This window comes from Rhinolophus ferrumequinum, chromosome 3 (assembly GCF_004115265.2).
Source record: "Rhinolophus ferrumequinum isolate MPI-CBG mRhiFer1 chromosome 3, mRhiFer1_v1.p, whole genome shotgun sequence".
Lineage (NCBI taxonomy): Eukaryota > Metazoa > Chordata > Mammalia > Chiroptera > Rhinolophidae > Rhinolophus > Rhinolophus ferrumequinum.
This window is the reverse complement of record NC_046286.1, coordinates 54,209,388-54,235,364: the sequence shown is the minus strand read 5'-3', so window position 1 is coordinate 54,235,364 and position 25,977 is coordinate 54,209,388. Positions and strand designations below refer to the sequence as shown.

General features: G+C 34.0%; 1 protein-coding gene across 4 annotated transcripts in view; it reads left to right on the top strand.

The window, feature by feature from the left end:
• Positions 1-25,977, top strand: part of USP45 (ubiquitin specific peptidase 45) — a 63,703-nt gene that overhangs the window by 17,414 nt on the left and 20,312 nt on the right. For all 4 annotated transcript variants that reach the window (XM_033103506.1, XM_033103505.1, XM_033103507.1 and 1 more), the window contains exons 6-9: positions 7,069-7,211; positions 7,604-7,699; positions 11,047-11,177; positions 17,148-17,235. In XM_033103506.1, coding sequence (XP_032959397.1) covers positions 7,069-7,211; positions 7,604-7,699; positions 11,047-11,177; positions 17,148-17,235 — 458 coding nt within the window. The remainder of the gene's footprint in view (positions 1-7,068; positions 7,212-7,603; positions 7,700-11,046; positions 11,178-17,147; positions 17,236-25,977) is intronic.

The window sequence follows — 25,977 nt, the reverse complement described above, 5'->3', positions numbered from 1 at the left end:
ATACTGCTGGGATGCCATTTTCAAAGAGCTTAAAGAAAGCATAAAATATTCTGATAAATTCATTAGCTTATACTTTTGATGTAAAAAGACATGATTTCGGTTCTTTTAGAGGTTTAATAATATTAAGTAAAGGTTGCTGAATTTTTTGAAATAAGAAAGTAAATGGTTTGAGACCTGAAACAGTGTATCTGAAGATAAATAATATTATGCCCTTTTATAGTAACAATTTAAATGTAATTTAACACAGTAACCTTTTTTTGAGAAGTAATACATTTTCTCTAAAGTGACAGTCATACATCTAAAAAATTTGCATTTTCAAAAATAAGTACTGAAAATAGTTATTACCCTGTATAAAAAGGGTTAGGGACAAAAAGATGTTGGCTGTTTAAAAAACAACTTACTGTTACCTGTAGGAATTTAAATCAGGGGTTCCTCATCTGAACTACAGAACACAGAAAATTATTTGATTGAGGGACTATTTTCTCACTTCACCCAAAGATGGCACTATGTAGTACCCTTCTAAAACATAGGGAGAAGTTAATTGTGTACAGTGGGTGCCTAGGGCATTAGGGGCTTAATTCTTTTGAGGAACCTTTTGAGAAGGGCTGATACAAACTTTAACAAAACTATAAATTCATATACCAAAGACATCCAGTAATTGATTACATCCTGCTTTTCTTAAGAGTAGTGGCCTTCTCCTTCGTATTACCAGTAGCATTTCACTAGTGTCTTAAATGATCACACTTATTAACCTTACCAACCATTATTATACAGACAGATAGTAGATCATAATGGTTAAGTGTGTGGTTTCTGAAGCCACACTGCCTGGGTTTGAATCTACTCTCTATGACTGACTAGCTGTGTGCCTCGATTTCATTATCTATCTGCAATGGGGACAATTATCAGTGGAGAAAATGCTGTCAAACTCTTTCTTTAAATAAGCAAACTGCCAAATAAGTTTACTTTCCTCATGCCTGTGGAAAACTCGGGAAGCACCAGTGTTCCCCTTCTGATTTAACCAAGGCAATTCACAAATATTTATACCTTTGAGAAAAGAGAATTTAATATCACTTGGCAACAAATCCACTATTGGTTGTTTTCAATTTTCTCCCATAATAAGCAAAACTGCATCTCTGTGTATGTGCTCCTTTATTTCTCTAGGTTAAATTTTCTGGGATTTCTGGGCAGAAATTTATAAGCCTGTTTTAAATTTTGATACAGTTGTTAAACTGTCTTCCAGAAAGGTTATACGAAGGGTATAGTTGACAAGGATACCCACTTTTCCATATTTAACTTTGTTTATAGTTTTTAGGGTTTTTTGGGTAATAACATTTATAATATCATTGTTGCCAGGTCCATCAATTCTTTTTTTTTGGCTTTGCTGGTGCTTCAGCCAGTTTTCTGTCTTGTAAGACCTGAGGTATGTACAAAACCTATCAAGTTACTCAGTTAACCAGCAGCCCTTTGGGTACTCAGAGTATAGGCTTAAAAGTAAATTACAGAGATATAAAAGAACTTTAAAAATTTTATCTAGAATGCCTAAAGTTTTTTCTCAATGTTCTTTATATTCTAGGGTCTATGCTACTTTATTACAAAAGTGCAATATCTGATGACAGTATAAGTAATATAAAGGAGATAAGTGAGATAGAGTAAATCCCTTTGAATAAAATAACCTTCTAACCCTGAAATTCTGTGATTATTCTTTCTAATTATAGGCATTTCATAGGTTCATGTAAAACTTGAGGAGAATAAAACACATGATGATCAAAATTTTGTATAATTTGTCTTTTTTGTTATTGCTATAGCAGCTCTGTACTTTTAATTATATCATACTTAAAAGACATCTTGAAGTTCAGTCCTTACTGCATTTGGTTGTATGTTTGTAAAGGAAGAGTTCTTGAGTGAATATGATCTAAAATCACTGCCAGATTGAGAAGGCTGCGTTGTAATGATCAGTAATCATTTTTCAATAGAAGTAATAAATTGCTTTTCATTAAAATACACATACCTGTTTACATGTCAAATAATTGAGAGACTGATTCTCAGACACCCTGGTTTTAAGCTAGAATCGTAAACTCTCAGCTGACAGTTTCTTAGTGAGCAAATGTACATGTATATTTAGTTTATAAAAGTTTCACTAAAATATTATCATGAATTTAAGAATTAATGTCTCTGTGCTGTTCACTATGTATCAATACCTTGTATTCTATAAATCATAAGCAATTAAGTGTAAATGTAGATAGTGGTTCATATAGAACCTGGCACACAATGGACATTTGATAAATTAACTGAATTTGAATTGTTGCATGTTATAAACATGCTGTTTAGTAAAATGAAAAACTTGTACTTTAAATGAAACAAATTTAAATAGTTCTTAGAAAATGTCATTTTGTTTTCTAGTTCAATTATCTGATCTATTTATTATTCAAATCCAATAGCATAATTAATTTTAAATATATTCTGATAATAGACTTACATGTAAAAGTCAACACACAGATCCTTGCCACTTGTGTGAAGTGGCTATTTAACCATGAAATAAACTATTTTTATTGCCATTGCCCCCTGGATATGTTCTTTCTGGCAGTGCTGTCCATATTTGGTGGCTCTGCATGAAGAGCCAGGTGGTACTGAAAAGCATCGCACAGTGAAGCGTGGATATGTCTAGGCTCAACATTTGTCATCCCTTACTGCTGAGGGGAAGGGTAAAATCTGTTTTTCCATATGTTTATACTTTTTTCTTTGCCTGCAGTTTTGTCCAGATGGTCTTTTGAACATTGTTTACTTTAGAATGCTATCCCAGATGTTTTGAAAACTGATGGGTGATTGCGGTACACAGATAGATTAATCATTTGCATGTTACAGTTTTAAAAATGCTATTTGTTCTGATAAGATTAAAATATAATTTATGGAAGTATTTCCCCAAGTGAATAATAAATGTATGTTATATATTTATATGTAATTAATATAATCTATATAGTTTAGTTCCCCCAACCACTCAGTTTTCATGTTAGTAAGCTAAAAAATATGGCAGAATTTATTAAGAGTGTTAGCGAAAAGAAATAGGTTTGAGGAGTCATATTTGTTCAGGATTGCACATACCTGAATCTGTAAGAATCTTGCTCTACTATCTTTTATAATTCTTGTCATTGTACATACATCATAAAAGAGAAATTAGGTGGCAAAATGACAATGGATTTATCATCAGAAGATTACCATTATGACTGGGCAAATCACTTAACCTGTTGGAGACTGAGTTTTGTAAATGTAAAATCAGAGTAGCGGTCTTGCCCCAAAAGATGGAGTAATGCTTGGATTTAAATACTCTTTCATCCTAAATCTCTTAAAAATCACTATGAAACCAGCTAGTGACAATGGCTTTAATGAGAGCCTGGCACCTGCTGATTCTATCCTCCAGTTGGAATCTCAGATCTAATGAAGAGGTGGACTGCTCCATTCCTGGTCTCTGCCTTTCAGTGACCTTCTTCATTAACTGTACTAGGCCTTGCCCCCAATCTCTAGTATGGGGTTTAATTTTATCACTTACTGTAATATCTGCAGGACAGGAAAAGAGATCTATCTTACTAGTTCTGTCCTGTGTTAACTTGGAATTCTGGGTTGGGAGTTAAAAACAGCTCTTCAATATCTGGACATCAGACATCCAATAACAACCAATAGTGTTTAAAGAATAAGGAAACAGGAATAAAGGGGGAAACAAGTAAGAGGATTTATGAAAAAAATACTGTATTACAAGGTAAGAGAAAACTTAAGACTTGAAAGAAAAACCTTTTCCGTGAAATAGATTTGCTTAATGATAGAAACATCTTAGAAACCACCAATTCATTTTTCTCAATGAGATGTTAAGATGTTGAGAAAAGCCGATATAAAAGGCAAAATAAAAAGCATTCAGAAAATCCATTCAGAAACAAGAGATAAATTTAGGAAAAAAACTCAGGAAGTACAGGAATGATTAAAGAGAAGAAAAAGTGAAATCAGATAAGCAATGAACATGAAAGACCACTCATGAAAATACAAATTTTGGCCCAAATAATTTGGGGATGTTTCCTGGGCTGTTTTTCACAAACCTATGTACACAGTGCTTACCATACCGTGTACTTTACAAATAGCTCATTTAATCCTTATGAAAACTTATGAGAAAATGTGTTAATAATCCCATTTGATTGATATTGGAGCCCCATAACTAGATGCCTTTTTATTGGGGGGGTGACAAAAGTCAGAGGTGCCAAGTCAAGCCTTATTTGAACCAATAGGATGTGTGTGACATCAGTCTACCAGGACCAAGTTTAAAGTTTCTCTTTATGGTCTTAGTTTCTTGCTCCTGTCCTGAGTGTAAGGCTACGGCCTCCAGCCCTTTTCATCTCCCTTAATGCTGTTGTAAAGAGTGGGAAGGGGTGGGGAGCGGGTGTCTTAACTTATTTCCCTTAAGAACTCATCAGAGACATGGAGGACTACATGTCTACTGTATTTGCTCTTTAATCTTGTAGGTTTTCATTTATATTGAATTTTTATTATGTATGTTCTCCCCAACCCCTATGGAAGAAAGAGCAGTTATAAGAGACGTTCCCTGATCTCCATCAACCTGATTGGAGGGACAGACAGCCAAACATTTAAAAGTTAATTAGCAATACAAGGCAGCCTGTCAGTATTAGAAGAATAAAACATATATTTGTAAAGAGCTATAAAATCTGAGGGTTGAAAGGAATTTAAAAGAGAACATTTAGTTAAAACCAAAAGATTTGAGAACTTGGGAATTTCCTGTCAAACTTCAAATTATAATGATTCAGAAAGTAATCTGCTGTTAAATAGATATAATCAGTCATGTCAATCAATCATGTCAGTTTATAAATGTTAGGAATTGTTCTTCATTTTCATATTATTTTCATATTATTTCTTATTGATGAAATGATGATACTATAGTTGCAAAATCTGTATTAATTTTACAAGTTGGTAATCGCAGAACATATATTTATGTACTATACACTTAGCTATTTTACTTTTTATATTATAATTCTGTTAATTTTTTAACTTTATTTTTTAACTTTATTTGACAATGTCAAACTTACAGAAAAGTTGCAAGAACAATACAAAAAAAATTGCCACTATATGATTTTCTAATTTCATTATTTCTTCTGTTTATTAGTTGGCATTCTCTTCTAAGGAAGAGTTTTCTCCCTTTTACCTCCATTTTAAAATCTATTATCAATTCAGACTCATTATCATCTATTAGTGCACTTATTTATTTTGATACTCAAATTGTCCCAGATTGGACCAGTGGGAACCTATTTAAAATGGTGTCTGTGTATTTTGACATACTCAACACTTTTTTTGAGCATGTCCTTATTTTCTGGCACAACAAAAATGTTTTAGGCTCATTTTACCTCTTTGCTGCCCCACGTTAAGAATCAGCCTTTTCTTCAAGGAGTATTCATTCCTTTTAGTAGGGAATGGTATTTAGAAACCAACATCTGGGTGTTTTCTACTTCTGTTTTTTTTTTTTTTAATTTAGTTTTATTATTAGTTTCAGGTGTACAAAACAACATAAGGATTAGACATTTACATCCTTTATAAAGTGATAACCCCATCAAGTGTGCTATTGCCTTGACATCATACATAGCTATTACAATACCATTGACTATATTCCCTATGCTGTACTTTACATCCCCTGACCATACACACACACACACACACACACATATTACATGTATGTATATGAGGTGAATGTTTAAATTTAAAAAATTTTGTTACAGTAAAAGACACATTGCCATCAATTCCCCTCAAAATACTCCCCTTCTCTTCGAACACATCCCATTGTTCTTGCAACTTTCTGAAGCAGTTCAGAAAGTCCTCTTTTATGAGTGTCTTTGTTTGCGCTGTCCTGGCTGTCTCAATATCCTGATTCATTTTGACTTTAGGGAAGAGCCAGAAGTCGCATGGTCCCAGATCCGGTGTAATAAGGTGGATGAGGATGTTTTTGATAGAAATCGCTGTACCAGAAGCGATGTGTAACACGGAGTATTGTCATGATGGAGGATGATTTACTTTAAAAATGTAAACTTTAAATCACACCTTCTCTCAAGTGTAGCTCACACCCGACTGCACCAAGCAAGTTGAAATTTGTCACACACTGTTACTAAGGTTCCACATGCCACTGTTACTTCTTCCCGTATAGAAGACCCCTGCCTTTCCATTGGATGGCACTCGGCAGCAGCATTCACCGTATTTGTTGATCACAATGGAAAGGGCTCCGTGTCATGTATCACATCTGGTACGGCAATTTCTGTCAAATAAAACATGGTGTGTCCTCATCTGCCTTATTCACCGTATCTGGCACCATGCGACTTCTGGCTCTTCCCCAAAGTCAAAATGACCATGATAGGTAAACGTTTTGAATCAATTCAGGACATCAAGGCAGCCATGACAGCGCAACTAAAGACACTCAACGAAAGAGGACTTCCAGAACTGCTTCAGAAAGTGGCAAGAACGATAGGATAAGTGTGTTCGAAGCAAGGGGGAGTATTTTGAGGGGAATTAATGGCAATGTGTCTTTTGCTGTAATAAAATTTTTTTTATTTAAACATTCACTGTATCTTTTGATCACACCTCATATGTACGTATACGTATATATTTATAGTTGACATTCAATGTTATATTAGTTTCAGGTATATAGCACATTGATTCCCCCCGATAAGTCCAATACCCATCTGACATCCTACATGGTATTTACAACATTATTAATTATATTCTCCATACTTTCTACTTCTTTTTTAACTTTACTCTTTTATATTTAATTTTTTAATTTCATTTGGAATTTATTTTGCAATGTGGTGTGAGATACACATACGTATATTAAAATGAATTAAAATGAATTGCTTTAGCAATAAGAGCAATAAAATTGTTGAGCACAATTTATTTGTGTTTGTGTTCTTGCCCGTTAGGAACATTGATTTCAGAAAAAATGTCTTATTTAATTTTAAGTAATATATTTAAATTATGTCAAATGATACGTATTTAATTTTACATCTCACATCAGTTATGTTTTCTCTAACTTAGGCGCATTTTCTAGAATCATAAAACTTTGTGAAGAAAAATGTGAAACAGGTGAAAAAAAGAAGGGAAGAAAAGGCAGCAGTGTAACATCTGTAAAAGGAATTACTAATTTAGGAAATACTTGCTTTTTTAATGCTGTCATGCAGGTAAGAGCCATCAGAAAGCTTTGTAAAATGTAAGTTAATTTTAGTTTATTTATATTTGTACCTGTGTAGACTGTCAAATGACTGTTAAATGTTCATCTAGAAGTTTCGGGTTTGTTTGTTTTAGGTTATCTTTAGCCATTGTTATACACATATATATACCTTCTTTTTCCGCATTACTTCTAAAAGTTTACCACGGCTCTGTATTTTACCGTGGTTCTATCAATAATAGTGATGTTTATTAAATATGAAATATATTCAATTAAATTCTTAAAATTTAAAAAAGTATTTTGCTATGCAAGATAATATTTGAAACTTTGAGAGAGTAATTTATTCCATAAAATCAAAGACATATTATAACTGAATCAGAAGAGTTTACTTTTGTTTTCTTTTAGAACTTGGCACAGTCTTACATTCTTATTGAACTGATGAATGAGATCAAAGAAAATGGCACAAAACTCAAGATTTTTCCTTCTTCAGACTCTCAGCTGGTAAGAAGTATAACTATCTGGATAAGAGCTCTTTTTGAGATGAGACACTGATGTTGCCGAAATCTATCTTTCCTATTTCTCAAAACTATCAACTGACATAATAGAGGATTTGAAAAAATAATTCAAAAGCATTGGTGAAGATAAACAATCAGATTTAAAGCTTCTAAAATCATAACTTTAATATATGTTTCAAACTTGTGGGTCAAAAAATACAAAAGTATTAAGATTGACAAATATGTCACAGACATACTAGAAAAAACAAAAGGGGTTTGACTTTTGTTGAGCACAATGTCTAGGACTCCTGTTGTGTAGTTACTGGTGACATTTGCTTAAATATAGCATCATTGTTTTTTAAAGGTAGATTTAATTTTAATAGTGAGCATCTAAAGGTTTTCTGAAGCCTAGTCTGATTGTGGGGTTTTAAGGTAATAGGGTAAAAGCAGCCTGTGACATTCAGAAGCTAGCCTGGCACCCACAATTAGGCCATGTTATTCAAACAATCTCACAGAATATGAACCTCAAGCTAGGTTACTCTAAGACTAATAAAATGAGGCAAAGCAAGACCACTTCATAATTTTATCTAAAAACATTCAAAAACAAGGTTACTCTATCACTTAGAAAACCCCAAACACCCTTTCTCTGCCAAAATGAGTGAGAGCTAAATCTTTACTAGCTATAGCTTTATCCTCATTCTAGTTTCCCTTCAACCCCAACCAAAGATAAGATTTAATGAGATACTCAATCATAGAACTACCCCAACTTTCTGACAGCATCCAAGCGAGAGCAGACCTCTCTGCTTCCTTAAATTGCCCCCTAAATGACCCAACTAAAGCCCAAATCGTATATTGGTTCTTTTGAATACCCGCTTATTGAGACACCCCATGGTTCCCCATAGTAGGTGTTCTCTCTCAATGCAACAAGTAATAAACCCACCTTGTTCAACTGCAGGTGTGTTCCTGGTGGTCTTTGGCTGGAGGGCGTTGACACTAGTAATAATGATTTTAGTTATAAATTGGTGTGTGTGTGTGTGTGTGTGTGTGTGTGTGTAGGAAAGAGTATATGTGTAGCTCATGATCTGGCTTTTGAAAACATTTAAGAAAGAAGAGTTCTAAAAATTCTTAACGCAGTGTAGTAATCTTAGATTTTTCTTCCAAGGAGGCAGTCTTGAAAGATAATATTGTATTTTTTTGGTTGCAAAGGCAGACTGTAAATGCATTGCCTGTTCAGCTGCTTAAAATTTTTATGGTAGGTCCCAATGCCCTCTTCTAAAGTGTAGTGAGATAGTGAAGACTGTTTTACCAAATGGAAGTTAATGTTCAGTCATTTGAAGAGATTTCCTATGAAATGTGATTGGATGTTAAGTTTCGGTATTTCACATGTAGAGCTGTGTTTCAAGATTAATATATATGGCAATTAGATATTATAGCTGATCAATTAGGTTTGCGTCATTTTAAGAGGGAAATTTGCAATCAGGTTTTTAGGATGTATGGTTGACCTAAGCTGTGGGACTATCAGTGTAGATCCACTACTCTTTCAAGCACCAGTTTTACTTTGTCTTTTGTAATCTGTGTGCCTTTTGTTTCTTTTCCTTACCTTATTGTCAAAGGCATATTATTATGCCTTTTACTGGCTTGAACCACCAGTAATATTGAGTAGAAGTCATGAGAGTAGACATCCTTGCTTTAATCCCCAAATTAGGGTAAAAAACAGTCTTTCACTATTATTAAGAATTAAATTAACTATAGGTTTTTCATAGGTGTTCTTTGTAAGATTGAGGACATTTCCTTCTATTCCTAGTTTTCTGAGTGTTTCATCGTGAGTGGAAGTTGAATTTTATCAAATGCTTTTCCTGCATCTATTAAGATTATCTTATGGTGTTTCTTTATTATCTATTAATGTGGCAAATTATAATGATTGATTTTCAAGCCTATCTTCTATTCCTAGGACAAACCCCACTTACTTATGATGTATTATTATTCTTGTATGTTGCTGGATTCAACTTGTTAATATTTGTATGCATATCAGCAATGTGCTTGCTTTTGAAAAACTTCTTATTGAAGTATTCATACAGAGAAGTGTATAGCCTGATTGTATAGATGATGACTTTCGCAAAGTGAACCCACTGAACTGAAACTAACCAATACTTTTCTCAAGAAACAGAACATTCTCAGCAGCTGGAAGCCCCCTTCAGGTTGCCATCCTCTTACTACCTCCCTAGCAGACAAGCATAGCCCCTAATCTGGTTTCTAACAGGACAGATTCGTTTTGCCTGTTTTAATACTATGTATAAGTAAAATCATACAATATGTACTCTTTTGTATTTGGCTTCTTCCCGTCAGCATGTTTGTGAGATTCATCCATATTGCATTCTCACCACCAAACTTAGTTTTGTTTTCAAAGTTTAAGTGTACTTTTAAAAACTAAGGTTATTTACTCACTTAATTCTAAAGGTTTTTTACTTTGTCTAAAAAAGCTTGATTTGGGAGTAGCAGATACTACACCTTACCGCTTGAACTTTGAAACTGCCTTTAACTTTTGACCCTCGAAGTAACTTTCAATGTACTTAACATGGCAAAAAGCACTTTTTGATATTCAGAAACTGTCCTTTCTGTGCTTGTAGCCAGGGGGTGGATTTTTAAAGATAGTTGGTATAAAATACATCTGTAACATGTATTTTATAAACACATAAATGAGACAACATATTCGATCGTTTGTTCTAGAAGATAACATTCAATAATGTTTTAAGGATTATATTTGGGATGTGCTTTTTATTCATTACCCGTAGGTGAGGGGATTACTAGCAAAAACGTTTTAGAAAATTAAACTTGTTGGGGAAGAAATTTCTAGAATGAAGTGTTTTGATCCTTTACACAATTTTATCTGCTTTTGTCAAGCTTTATGTCTCTCTCCTTTAAAAGAGGCAGGTGGTATACCAATTTTGTGATGTAATTTCTCATTTGTTATTTAATAGTAAAGTATTTTGGGGAAGAAAGGGTATGGAGTTTTGCTGATAATACAATTTGTGATTATTTGTGAAGATGTACAAATATCAAGGAGATGAATGGTTTCACTTTTAGCAGAGCACATTAAGGGACAGTTAACAACTAAATTAGTGATTTCATTCTTAAGCTAATAGTTTTAGTATGTAGAGGGCATAGGACATGAGAATACATGTGTTTTTCAAGATAAGGCATTGAATTCCATTTTTGTATATTAATTTTATATATGAGGGAATAAAGTTTTTTAATACAGTTGAGGCAATTTACTTGTCATCATTTAAACAAAATATAACTCTTAGATTTTAAATAATATGTATTTCTGACATAGAGTTGATCATGTTTTTAAAGGATCCATTAGTGGTGGAACTTTCGAGCCCTGGACCATTGACTTCAGCCTTGTTCCTGTTTCTTCACAGCATGAAGGAAACTGAAAAAGGACCGCTTTCTCCTAAAGTTCTTTTCAATCAGCTTTGTCAGAAGTGGGTGCATGTACATTCTTAATATAAATAATCATGAGTTACAAAATACTCTTGTATTTATTATTTAATGTGAGTAATTTCACTCTTACTATAAATTGCTGTTATTGCCTAGACTACCAAGAGACAGAATTAGCATTTGTTTAGTTGCAGCTCTGTGCTTTATATCTCATAATACTCTGAAGAAGTGATTACTTATCCCCATTTTATAGATAAGGAAACTGAGACTCATAGAGGTTGAGTAGCTTACCTCGTTTCATAGTGACAAAGCCAGGATTCAAATAGAGGTGTGTCTTGACTCAGAAGCCCATGATAAATTCCATAAAGTAAGAAAATTATAGAATTATAAAATCTAAAAGGTTCTATAATCTATCGTCTCACTTAGTTTTTTATTTTAAAAGATAAGCTTTGAGGCAAATAGAGTTTAAGTGAATTTCTCAAGAACTTACAGTATGTTTAAAAACAGAATCCTTGTGTGGCTGGAAATAAACACATACCATAAAGGTTCTGATTTCACTTTAATGTATTCATTTATTCCTTCATCTAGAAAATTGGGATCTTTGTGTCAGTACTTGCTAGAATCCTATACAGCATATACTGTATTAAAAATTGACCTTATCATGGAGCTCATAAACTAGTCCAGTCCACGATAAACTAAAATATGTAGAAACAAAATTCTCTAAATATGAACTTGCATTTTTGTAAATCTACAATCTGTAAAATTTTATTTTGATTTAAGCTTGTTATCTGTGCCATGGAATTGTGTTTCATTATATTTTATCTCATAGTATTGTGCCAGTGTTAATTTCTTTTTAAAAAATTTTTTGTACAAAGAACATAACATGAGCTTCATCCTCTTAAAAAATTTTTAAGTGTACAATGTATTATTGTTGACTATAAGTACAATGTTTCATAGCAGATCTCGAGAGCTTATTCATCTTGCTTGACTAAAGCTTTATACCTGTTGATTAGCAACTCCTCGTTTCCTCGTCACTCCAGCCCCTGGTAACCACCATTGCACTCTTTGGTTACTATGGCTTGGACTATTTTAGATTCCTCATATAAATGGAATCATGCAGTATTTGTTTTTCTGTGATTGGCTTATTTCACTTAGCATGATATGCCATAGTATTTTAAATGTAGTCCTAAACATAGAGGGGTTTATTGTATGTTTTGTTTGCTTGGCAAACGCTATTGTTTCAAAACCTGAAGAACAAAAAAATCCCTGAAAAGTGTCAGATACATGGTGCTTAATAAAGTTAAAGTTTTTAGGATATTATGTCCTTCAGGAATTTGTTTTTGACTCTACCAAAAACAACTTTGTATCATTTTTTTCTGGTTTTGTAAAGATTTACAAAATTTTTTTTTCTTTTAATTTTTATTGGGGAACAGTGTGTTTTTCCAGGACCCATCAGCTCCATGTCAAGTCGTTTTCAGTCCAGTTGTGGGGGTGAAGGAGGGTGCAGCTCACTGGCCCAGGTGGGAATGGAACGGGCAAAGTTGGTGTTATGAGCACCGCGCTCTAACCACTGAGCAAACCAGCCACCCCCAAGATTTATAAAATTTTTAAAAATTATTTTTAAAATAGTGGTGCTCATGGCTAAAAATTCAAACTAGTATTACCTGTTTTTCACTTTTCAAAAGTGATTATGCATATACAGACATACATAGAAATTGTCTGCCACTTGCTTGTTTTGTTGAATATATTTTGTACATCTTCCATATGGTACATGTTCCATATGGTACATTGATTTTACATATGTATACATATGTATATATGTGTGTGTGTATACATCTTATTGCACTTGTGAAAGTACATCTGTGGGATAAATAGAATTACTGGGTTAAACATTTGAAAACATTGAAAAATTGCATTTTCTTTTGCTTTATTGTCTTTACTTTAAAAAGAGACACATATTACCAACAGTGATTTTTAAAAAATAGGGTGAACTTTAAACCTTAAATAACTTTAATAATTTTATGTAAATTTTTCTAAAATATATAATCCCATGCCCTAATAAAATAACTACAATTAAATAGGTTCATTCTTATGACTGTTAATCTTACATTGTAATTACTGCTCCACCCTTGAATAAAATTGCCACATTTTGAGACATATGTCCTCCCATTGTATTGTTATATTATTTTCTACACTTTCCTGACATGGTAACGGACTTCCTGGACTGTTCCCCCATTCACTGAAGACTTTGGATCAGTCTTCTCAGCAACCAAATAGAGCCAAGAATTTATCCATTTGTTCATTCAGCAAATAAAAATTATGATATTGTGATATAATAAGAGATATATACAGACAGCCCTCACCTTTTAAAAAAGGTGAAGATTTAAGTCATATTTGTTGGGTCTACGTTTGGACTCTGTTCTCTTACATTGATCTGTCCTTACCCCACTATTGTACTGTCTTGATTACTTACTCATAGTAAGTCTTGGAATTGGATAGTGTGAGTCCTTGAGCTTTCTTCTTTTTTTCTTGAACGATTCTATCTAGGTCCTTTGCTTTTTTATATGAAGTTTAGAATTAGTTTGTCAATTGGGATTGCATTGAATATGTAGATCAATTTGGAGAGAACTGACATCTTAATGTAAGTCTTCCAATACATGAGTATGACATACCTTTTCAGTTATTTAGCCCTTTGATTTTTCTCATCCCAAAGTTTTGTGGTTTTCAGCCTGCAAATCCTGCACGTACTGTTTAGATTTACCTTAAGAATATTCTGTGGTGTGTCATGTACCTTAAGGAGTGCAACCAAATTCTGAAGATAAAATGAGAATACAGTGTACTGTAGTATATTTTCGTATGTTCTTCAATATTCTAATTTACTAATTCCCCCCTCAACTGTGTAGTTTAACATTTGTCCTGTCTTTTGTATTTCTACATCTGTGGTTTTATTTTTTATTTCTAATATTTTTAATTGGCTATCTTATTAGTATCTACATGTTCTTATTTAATTTTTTCCAAATTTTCTTAATATCTAGGTTTTTATTGGTAGTTATGCCTTTATATTTTTAGACATTTTCAACATATTTATTGTAACATCTTTGGCACAGTTCTATTAAATTTATTTGGAGTAAAGTAAATTCATTTCAGTTGTTGATTTTTTAAAACTTTTATTTATTTTAAGTGTGTTTTTCCAGGACCCGTCAGCTCCAAGTCAAGTAGTTGTTTCAATCTAGTTGTGGAGGGCGCAGCTCACAGTGGCCCATGTGGGGATCGAACCAGCAACCTTGTTGTTAAGTGCACCGCGCTTTAACCAACTGAGCTAGCTGGCCACCCCCAGTTGTTGATTTTTTAACATTAGATTTTTTAAAATGTATTTTATAATATTGGTTTGTAGGCTCCTTTGGGAGTAGATTTCTTTGTTTGTTTGTCCTTACCCATCTTTGCTTTCCCCAATTTTCTCTAACTCTTATTTCCCGGCCACTCCCTTCACCTTCCCTTCCTCCCTATTGCCTCCCTTTCTGATATCCCTCTCCTCACTGCCTAAACATTTTAAATTTTAAGATGGCTTCACCCCTGCCCTATAGGCTGGCCCTGGAGATCCAGGTCTCTTAATGGTTTACAGTTTTAGGGATGTGAGAGGAGTTTATGGAAGGCTTGGCTCAGCTGCCAGGTCCCTGTGCTGTGTTCTGTAGTAGCTTTAGGCAATATTTGCCTAAAGGCTTTCTTTCAGGTTCTTGGGAAAACCACCCCACACTTAAACAATGAGCCTCGCTCTGTCCCTTTCTGAGGTGAAGTGCTTTTAGTTTTCTTTACCCCTCAGGGCTGAGCTTTTTTGGTCCCACAGCCCATCAAGTCTATTATTTTCTGTATTATTTTGTGTTCTATTTTGCTCTGTGGAACTTTTTTTTTTCCTGTGTTGAATCTACTTAAACCTTTTTTTTGTTTTTGTTTTCTCTTTTTATATTTATGTTTGGAGTGGAGAGAGTTTCTGGATTACGAATGGACTGATTCATCTTCACCCAGAAGACATCTCCACAAATTCTCTCTTGTTCCAAATGAGTGTGCATACGAGTACATTTTCCTCTTACAATTTGAGGTTTTTAAAAGTTCCCTCCTCTTTCCCACAGCAACACTTTTACTGGGCACATTTCCTGTGAATGTATAGTGTTTCCTTTATTTTGAACAGGGCGAATCTTGTCATATGTTTGTTTGGTGATTTTTTTTTTTCTCTTTTTATTCTTTAAGCTTGAAGATCTCTTTTGGTATTGGTAGCTCACATAGGCTCCATTAGAGATTTTGTAAGTCATGCAATTTTTTTTCCCCAGTCCTGGATAAAGGAGGAAACAAAGAAATTTAGGTTTATTCAATTTTCTTCAGTGGTTTAGAAGGCAATAAGTGCTTTGTGCATGATTGAGATGAAGGTGTAGGCAGACATGGTGGACCAATTTTCGTTGTTCAGGACCGATTTCCTTCCTGTGGTTCTGCTTTGAAAGCCATAGACTGTCTCTTCCTACGTCCCACCTGGCTAGTGAGGATCTCTGAAGTATTCTCCTGCTTCCTCCTCCTGTCTTCTTCCACTCCACTCACCTTTCTTGATACTTGCAGCACAAGTGTAGTGTTGTGCAATTTCTGCCTTTCATGGATTCTAGCCTGTGAGGCTCAAATAGGATTGGAATCTCTGTCTGTCTTGGTTTCTGTCCTCATCTCTGATCTAGGAGGTGGACACCACCACATGCAGAAAGGGAAACCCAGCAAGGGAGTAAATGAAAGTGCTCTCATCATCATCCTGCTGTTTGCTACTTCTTTGCAAAAGTGAAGAGTAACTGAAATGATGATTCCTATTACAGGCTAGATTCACTACTGGTTCTGATAGATTTGTAGCATCAGGGCCTCACATTAGTGCATTACTAGAATGAATGTTATTGTGAGATAATGAGGAATAATGCTTGAAGTACTGAACTCAAGAATCAGAGCACCTGGATTTATGTCAGTGGCACTCACCTTGTTCTTCAGTTTTCTCGAGTATAAAGTGAAGTTCATATTAACTATGAATTTCTTCACAGCACTGTTGTATATATGCTTTGCAATATACCATAGTGAGACAATTGTAAACTTGTGTTGTACTACATAAGATATTCTTATAATTTTGTGTTAACAAAATTCTTCATTTTAGATCAGAGCAGTTTCTAAATTTAATACTTGTTTACATTTAAGGCAAAAATGTTCATTTAGCATTGGAGAATATTGCCAGGAATATTGCTTTTTTACTGAAATAACCTAAATATTTGCTGTGTTAATGTCTCTCTGAATAGCACCTGATCCTTTAATACACAGGCAATCTGTCAAATGCTTAAATACATTCACAGAGACACCAGTTTATATCTTTATTTTAATATCAATAATCATTTGCTTTTCTTTTGGTTATTTAAGGTAGGAAGATAATAGATCACAGTAGCTAGGGTTTGAATACTGTTGTTTTTGTTTGTTTGGTGTTTGTTTGTTTTTTTGCTTGCTGTGTGACCTTGCAAATTATTTAAGTAATCCCTTGGAGCCCTCATATATAAGGGGGAGAAAATAGTACATCCCAAGCTTGTTTGAGGATTATGTGACTTCACATCTGTAAAGCTTAACATATGTGCTTGGCACGTGGTACCGTGTTTCCCCAAAAATAAGACCAGGTCTTATATTAAGGTTTGCTCCCAAAGACGCATTAGGGCTTATGTTCAGGGGATGTCATCCTGAAAAATCATGCTAGGGCTTATTTTCTGGTTAGGTCCTATTTTCGGGAAAACACGGTAGTTACCTAATAAATGGTAGCAACGTTGTATTCAGTGCACTTACGATCTCATCTTAATTGGACCAGTAATCACATTTTATCTTTCAACTTAGTAAAAAAAGAAAGTAAATTGAATCTTTGACTATAGGTTATTTAAAAGTGATTTTAAATAATAGTAATATATTGTTGATGAAACGATTGTTCTTTTTTTCTTTCCTATTTTGTTTTTAAATCATAGGGCCCCTCGATTTAAAAGTTTTCAACAACAGGACAGTCAGGAACTTCTGCATTATCTGCTGGATGCAGTGAGGACAGAAGAAACAAAGGTCAGGTTTCTTTATGTTTGTCACATAAACTCTTTAAGAGAGGGTACAAAACTGAAGGAATGTCTATCATAACTTTAATGCATGGTTAAGAAGTAATTTGATTTTTTTCTATTTCTTCTTTTTTTTTTTGACTCTACCCTAGAACCCATTGACTATTAATAACGGAAATCGGTTCAAACTAGCTTAAAGAAAAGGGATCTAAGAATCCAGGTGAAGGAGGATATAGCTGGGAATACAGGGGCAGGAAGATTCTCAGGAATCCAGAAAGTATTCTTACTCCTCTGGCTTTGTGGATTTTCTTTATTCATCTCTCTGCAGACTGAGTAGTTTCTCTGCTTCTCTGTCTGAATGGTAGCACTTGATCACCATAGCTTGTATGCTGCAGTTCTACATACGAATATAAAAATGCAAATGGCTGTTTGGGAATCCCAGATCTCAATTCCCAAGAGAGAAACATCATCATCCCATGCTGGATAAAGATCCGCTCAGGGATCAGTCGCTTGTGGCCAGGCGAGTGGGGTCCTAGCCCCTAAATCAGGGAATGTTTCTCAGAAAAGAAGGAATGGCTGATGGACTGGATAGATTCCTTAAACAGTGTTTAGTGTAACCCTGTCCCTTAATTGATTGGCTTTTTGTTGACTTTTTTTTTTTTTGATGGCTTAGGTGTATTTTCTTTTTGCTGTTTGTTGACTTTAATATTAAATTAGTTAAGTTAAACTTTTTTGTTGGTATCCTATGCAAATACAATGTAATTTTTCTCAGAGAAAATTCAAGATACTAAAGATAGCAAAATACACAGTACATATCCTCCATTTTCCCCCTTTCTTACTCACAGCAGACATTGCAAATCAGTCATAATAGTTCTGAGTCTGGATTCAGTTTCAGCATCATTCTCAATATAGCCTTGTGGACAGCCCATGTGTCATGCAGGGTGTCATGTAGGGTCTCTGGTCCCACTCCTCACATAAGAACGCAGGACGTGATGAGGCCAAAAAGGAACACCCACGGAGCCGTAGATAGGGGAGCCATACCACTATAGTCTCGCTGGTGGCTGGGTTGGAGACACAGGAAGCAGGAGCCATATGATCTGCAAACACCTGTCCACTTCTCTGCCAACCAACCAACCCCTTGCTAACTGCACTCTGCCGTGCTAACTACACTCTGCCGTGCTAACTGCACTCTGCCGTGCTAACTGCACTCTGCCGTGCTAACTGCACTCTGCCGTGCTAACTGCACTCTGCCGTGCTAACTGCACTCTGCCGTGCTAACTGCACTCTGCCGTGCTAACTGCACTCTGCCGTGCTAACTGTAATCCGCGCTTGCTAGGTCGGCCACCATCTTGCTAGCCCCCATTTGCTGCTGGCAGCAGTTACATTAGTGGCCAATGGCTCACTGGTTACAGCTGACGGCCAACTACACAGCTGATGACCATCCAATCACAGTTGATGGCCATTTACTACCTGATCCAGCACCTTTCCACGTGAGGCCGAGAGCCTGGAAACTGCACTCCTGGCTCTGTCCCCACACCCTATCAATCATAATTGTCATAATAGTAGGTGAAATCCTGTTTTCCCTTCAAGTGAATATGGTTCTTTATATATTAATATGAAGTAAAGTAACCAGGTGAAAATGAGTTGCTCATTTGCTTGTAGTAGGTTTTACTATGTTACTAGGCAGAGTGGACCCTCCTCTTTTTTTTTTTTAAATCTTACTTTGAATTGTAACATCATAGTGTTTCTTTACTCCTAATGGCCAGTTTTCAGTGAAGAGCGAGTTATTAGAGTTCTAATGTAGTCTTAGAAATTATCTTAAAGAATGAGTTAATCACTCATGTTGCCAGTGCACAGTCTTTCCTCAGTATCCTCAGGGTACTGGTTCTAGACCCCCTCAAGGATGCCAAAATCTGGATGCTCAAGTTCCTTATATAAAGTGGTGTAGTATTTGCAATAAATGATGCAAATCATCCTATATACTTTAAATTGTCTCTAGAGATTACTTATAATACCAAATACAATGTAAATGCTATGAAAATAGTTGTTATACTGTATTGTTTAGGCAGTGATGACAAGAAAAAAAGTCTATACATGTTCAGTACAGAGGCAGTCATTGTAGACATAATTACATAGTACACATGAGCAACAGTGTAACATTTTTTTCCGAATATTTTCAATCCAAGGTTGTTTGAATCTATGGATATTAAACTTGCAGATACAAAAGGCCGACTGTATATTACAGTGTCATCCTTAATTGGCTGTTTATTGACTTAAATTTGACTTTTGAAGGTGTCACTCCTTTTCTGCTCTCTCTCTACTTTTGTATATTTTGATTATGAACCCTGACTAACACCTTATATTTAAATTTATATCTTTGTCACCTTAGATTGTGTTGACATTCGTCAAGGAATGATATGGTATTATCTCTATATCCCATGTGCCTTGCACATAGTAGGTGCTCAGTGAATGTTGAATAAGTTGTCAGAATTTAACCTTTAAATGGACAGTTTCTATTGAGAATTTGAATTGGGAAGAAAAAATAAACAGTCTCTTAAATAAGTTATACTGGCTAGTTTCTTGGGGATATGCAGTTATTTTGACTAGGTTAGAATTTGAATAAACTGTTATATTGACAGGATAATACTGTATTGTGTTTTATCTATAATTTGTTTTAAAACAATCAATTAAGAGATTTATAATTAGTTAAATTTTGGGGACATTAGCACAATCCCCCATGAGCTAATATTTGATGATATTGTCTTAGATCTAGAAACAGATACCGAGAATGGAGATTCCAAATTTAAGTCTTTCTGACTACCAAACCAATGAGCTTTCTAATTCTATACAATACTGCTTATTAGAGTTTAGTTTTAATGCTTGATCTTCAGTGACCAGTATAAATAATATGTTCTTTTTTAAGCTTGCTGTTTAAAATTTAAGCATAATTATTTCACTATTTGAATAAGTATTAAATCTAATTTAATAACTGGTGTATTGATACTCTTATTGAGGGGGACGATACAAAGTAGCTAGGTGGAGAGAGATGCTCTGCCTTTGTATTATGAATAGTAAATATATTTTTAAGCTTCTGAACCTACAGATGATAATACGAGTTCGTTTAAGATTAATTCCGACTATCAATTGCTAGAATGATTTTCCCCCCATGATTTGCAGGAATATGTTTACTACATGATAGTCATGTATTATTGTAAATGGAATTAAAAATTACTTCTTTACTTCGTTTCTTTCTATTGATATTACAAATAAAACAAAATCTATCCTTTTTTTCTGTTTCACTTCTATTACTTGATAGCATTCTTTGTTACAGTTAAATTATTATTTTGTCATAATGGTGCGTTGCAATTCACCGTATCTTAAAAACTCAGGCAGTACAGCAGGAAACATTAATTTTTGAATTTTTGAAAGCTCCTATCTTTCTTCCTCTCTTTGAGGGTTTTAGATGGTGTGGCAAAATTAAAATGTCAACTCTTTGGATCTATTCAGTCTCGTAGGCAAGGACAGTCGTGCCGGTCAGTTACAGTGAGTACCCAGGCAGGAGCTGCATTGTCTGGCCTGGGAACCCCACAGCTGTTAATCCTGCTGTTGTCGTAGTTTGTCACTGCTGTGTGTTTTTTGATTGAAGAAAGGTTACGGCATTATGTCTGGCACCAGAAGCTTTTAGTAATGATTAAAAACTGCTGACCTCCTTTCATATTGTTTCAGATTGTCTTTTTCTTATGACTATAAAGTTCAGGAATATAACATGTTCTCCCTGAATAGAGCACTACAGGGATCATTTGTGCAAAAATTGTGAATTTTTTATGTGCAAAATAAAATCAAATTTACTATTATATAAGAATTTTCATAGGCAGTCTTTTCAACTTACAAACATACATGCTGTTTGACTTTTTTTCTTTTAATTTGAGCTATCACTAAGTGATGTTTCAGTTTTATTATCTTCTCAAAGACATATGACTTTAACACATTATTGGATAGGATTATTTAAAAGATACAATATCTCAGTTAAACTATGAATTTTTTGCATTCTTATTTTTGAAAGAAGTTTAAGATGGAAATTTGTATTATAATAGTTGTACTTGGAAAGTGCTAGTTGATTAATGTGCTGCAATTGTTAGCTCCCTGACGAAAGTCTGTCTTTGTTTTTTAACCTAAATGGTTCAAGCACAGCTCTTAACAATGAGAGGTTGTAGATGTACCTAAACCCATTTACTTTATTGACTTGACGAGTTACCTATTAATTAACTCTTTAATAGTATAGAGTAGAGAACAAAAATTTGTGTCTAGGAGACAATAAAAAAGCAAAAGTCTAATAGTTTAGAAGTTAATAATTTAATCACCTTCATTGTTTTTAATCTTTTTTTGCTGTTTTTGTTTTTCTTTTTTTACTTTATTTTTCCTCTTTTTAAGAGGTGATATAGCTTACATTTTATAATGTAACAAAGGCTTATTAAATCATATTGAAAGTCATGTCTAAATTAACCAAATGTTCAAATTTACAAACTTCAAGTTGAGATAGAGTTCTTTATTTTTAGTAGCAAGAGAGGCTTTTTATAGTTCTGTTAAATATTTATAGGTGAACATTGGAATCTTTCATTTATATCCATTAACTATTTCTCCTACTGGAATTCACACCGTTCTAATTTTCTTATTTTAGTTAAAGCAATTCATTTTTCAAGGTATAAGTTAAATTTAGCTCAGACAGTATCTGAATTATATCAGTTTTAAAATTTATTTAGTCTGAACTGGAGACTATGACAATATTTAATAACTTCTGGGACACATTTTATTTTGATTACCTTTGCATATATTTCAGGGCAGTATGACATGGTATGTTTACTTTTATACCCTACTCATATATATTTAAGTTTTTTAATTTTGCATTAACTTTCAAAATACACTGGAAGAAAATAGTGAGCAGTTCTAGGAAATATAAAGCCCCGATCATAGGCCAGTTAATAAACGAAACTCAGTTACACAATTACTGGGGGAGGGTGTTAAAAACTTACTATGGAACATATCATGCATACAGAAGAATATGTACAAATGTACATACAGTTTAAAGGATAATATAAATACCACTAGCACTCCTCCTCACCACCACTCCCAGTGTTAAAAAAAAAAAAAAAAGAATGTTATTACTGTGTTTCCCTGAAAATAAGACCTAAACGGAAAATAAGCCCTGGCATGATTTTTCAGGATAACATCCCCTGAACATAAGCCCTAATGTGTCTTTTGGAGCAAAAATTAATATAAGACGCGGTCTTATTTTCGGGGAAACACAGTAGTACTAAAGAAGCTACCTGTTCCTTTTTTCCCCCAAGTATTTCTTCCTTATCAGAGATAACCACTATTTTGACTTACAGAAATCATTCGATTGCTTTGTGTTACAGTTTTGAGAGCTACCAATGTATGCTTAAACAATATATTGTTTAGTTTTGCAAAACTGGGTAGCAAGCACAAACCTATTGGCATAATTGGATGAAGACTCGTAAAGGAAGATGAGCTGAGAGAATCTCTGCAACGTAGTCTGGTTTGGGCTTCCCAGAATTTACAAGAGCTTTTTCTGGGGAAGTCAGTGAGCACAATCATGCATGTGTTCTGAGCCAGGCATGGAATAGTCAAGGCAACTAGCAGAGATGTAGCAGAGACCAGGTACTAGCTCTCTTGTTTTCTGCTTCTGGCTCATGACTCTCAGGAATAGGTCAGAGCAGAATGATTCTGGAGGATAAATATAATGTATGAGTATAACCTGTGCTGATCCAGGCAACAGGGCATAGAGGGGAGAATAAGGACATTATATATATTCTGTCCATATATTCTGTCCTTAGATTAAAAGCATGGTACAATGGCAGAGGGGATGTTGGTGTTGGTAGTACTGGTATGTCTATCTCACAGGTTTCACTGCTCCAGTCTGGATTGGTTGATTCCCATGTTTGATGCATAGGCATCATTCTGGACTTTTTCCTAACTTGCTCCTGGGAATTCCCTTTGCCTCTCTTATGTATTGGCCCTGATGGTGTCTATACACCATGTTGTTATCTTTTTTGGTTTATGCTTTCATTTGGTGATTGGTGGTGGTGGTGGTGGTGGTGGTAGTGGTGTGTGTGTGTAAAGGGAAATAGTATATATATATATATTTTTTTTCCCTTGCTTTATTCAAAAGGTGGCATATATTATATATACACCTTTCTGTGTTTTGTCTTGTTTCACTTAAGATATTGTAGCAGCCTTTCCATATCAGAAGATAGAAAGCTTCCCTATTTTTTCACCCCAACATACTTAACCAATTCCTTATTGATTATCCCTTAGATGTTGTTTCCATTGTTTTTGCTTTTATGAACAATGCTATGATGAATAATGTGGACGTATGTATTATTTTGCATGTGTGTGAGTATATCTATGTAAATATAGAAATGAGATTGCTGCATCAAATGATCTATACATTCATAATTTTAATAGATACCAAATTGTTCTCCAAAGGCATACAATTTTCACTTCTGTCAGCAACATACCATATAAGAGAGTCTGTTTCCCCATAGCCTCACTAAAAGATTTTTTTGTCAATCTTTAAAAATTTTTGCCAGTCTGCTAGGTTGAAAATGGTAGTCTTAGTGTACATTTCTCTTGTAAGTGAGGCTCAGTATCTTCACATCTGTTCTTATTTTTTGCCCATTTTTCTACTAGGTTTTGATTCTTTGCTGATTTCTAAAAGCTTTTTGTGTACTAGGAGAGAATATGTTTGTTTCCAAGTTTGTCATTTATGTTTTGATTTTGCTTATAATGTAGAGGCAGTTTTTTTATATATATAAAGTTTAAAATTTTTTTGTTTTTGAATTTAACAGTCCTTTTTTATGGCTTCTGGATATTGAGTCATAGTTAAAAAGGCATTCTCACTCCAAGGTTATAAAAGAATTTCTCATGTTTTCTTCTAGTACTTTTATGATACATTTTTAATTTAACTCTTGATCCATTGAAATACATCCTGCTACGTTTTTGACTGTCCTACAGTGATCCAAACTGTATAGTATGCTTTTCCCACGAAATTAATAACATTCTAATTATACTAGTTTTTCATATGTATTTGGATTTATTTCGTAACTTTTCATTCATTTTATTTGCCTATCTGTTCGAATACTAGGATAATATTTTAAATTATATTTTAATGCATTTCAATAAATCTAGTAGGACCAGTCATCGCTCAGTGCACTTCCCCCAAACCCCAGTTTTCTTTGCTATTCTTGTTCATTTTTCATATCTAATTTAGAACCAGTCTCCCTTCAACCTCTTACATTCAAACAACAAAACAAAACAACCCACCCAACTATTACTGTTTTTACTGAAATTATGTTAAATGCACAAATTTGGGGTGGGGGAGATTGAAATGTTTATAATGTTAGGACGTATTCAAGAACACAGTGTGTCTTTGTGTTCAATCAAGTTTTCTTCTGTGTCTTTCAGTAGTGTTATAAAATTTTCTTCATCTAGATCTTACACATTTTTTAAGTTTATTCCTAGTTATTATATCTCTTTAGTTGCTATTGTAAATGGGGTATTTTCTTCCATATCTTCTGTTTGTGTGTGAAAGCTATTGACTTTATTATATTTTTATCTTCTCTATAATTTTTAGACCTTTGAGATTTATTTTTCTATCAAATGCAATGACTAGAACTTTAATACAATGGTAACTAATAGTCATGAATAGGGGATATGAAAGGATTTGATCTTATAATTTTTTCTCCTACATCTATTAATATGATGACTTATATTACTATAATGATATGCATTACTAGAATAAAAGCCTCTTGGTCATACTGTACTACTGTATTTTAAATGTGCTGCTGTAGTCTGTTGAATTTTTTCATGATCGGTATTGCTGTGTGTTGTGTGCATTCTTTGTCAGCTTTAGGTACCATTATTGTGCTTCATGACAATAATTTGGAAGTTTCCCTTTTGCTATGCCCTGGAACATAGCTTTAGTGGCATTCCTCTGTGAAATTGTAGCGCATGGAGCTTTTTGTAAGGAGAACTATTTAACAACGTCCTCCTCTTCCCCAACCCCCATTAAAGCTGGAAGATTTTCTGTCTCTTCTGGGATTAATTTCCTGGAAAATTGCATATTTTTTTCTAAATTTTCCAATGTAATTATGTGAGAGTCGAGTATAGTGGCCTCTGATGATCACTTAAAGTATCTTTAATTTTGCTAGTGGTTTCCCTTTTTTCTCAGGTGTGATGTTGTACTTTTTATCCTTGATTAAGATTAACTATTGGGTTTATTTATCTCCCATCCACAGAATCAGCTTGATTCATTTATTCTGTTTAATTTCCACTTTTATTTTCACTAACTCTTCTACTTTTGTTCAGTATTGATATCTTTTTTTCTAAATTTATAAATTGACTGCATAATTTGTGTTTATTCTTTTTAATTGATTTAAATATTTAAAGCTGTGAATTTTCTTCTGAATAGTGGAAAGTATCTTGGATTCTCTGAGAAGTCTGCAGTTTGGGTTTAGTTTCTCTTTGACATATTTATTACCATTTTTACACTAGGAAGTCCAGATCAAACAGTGGTCTCACACATGAAAACCTGTGATTAAGACTTTACTTAAAAAGATATTTTAAAGGATAATTAACAAGTTTTCCTTTCACCCCACTGTTAAAATGTGAATTAGAGAAGATGAAATTCATCCACTAATTAGGGGCATAATTAGTGTAAAAGATAATGATTCAT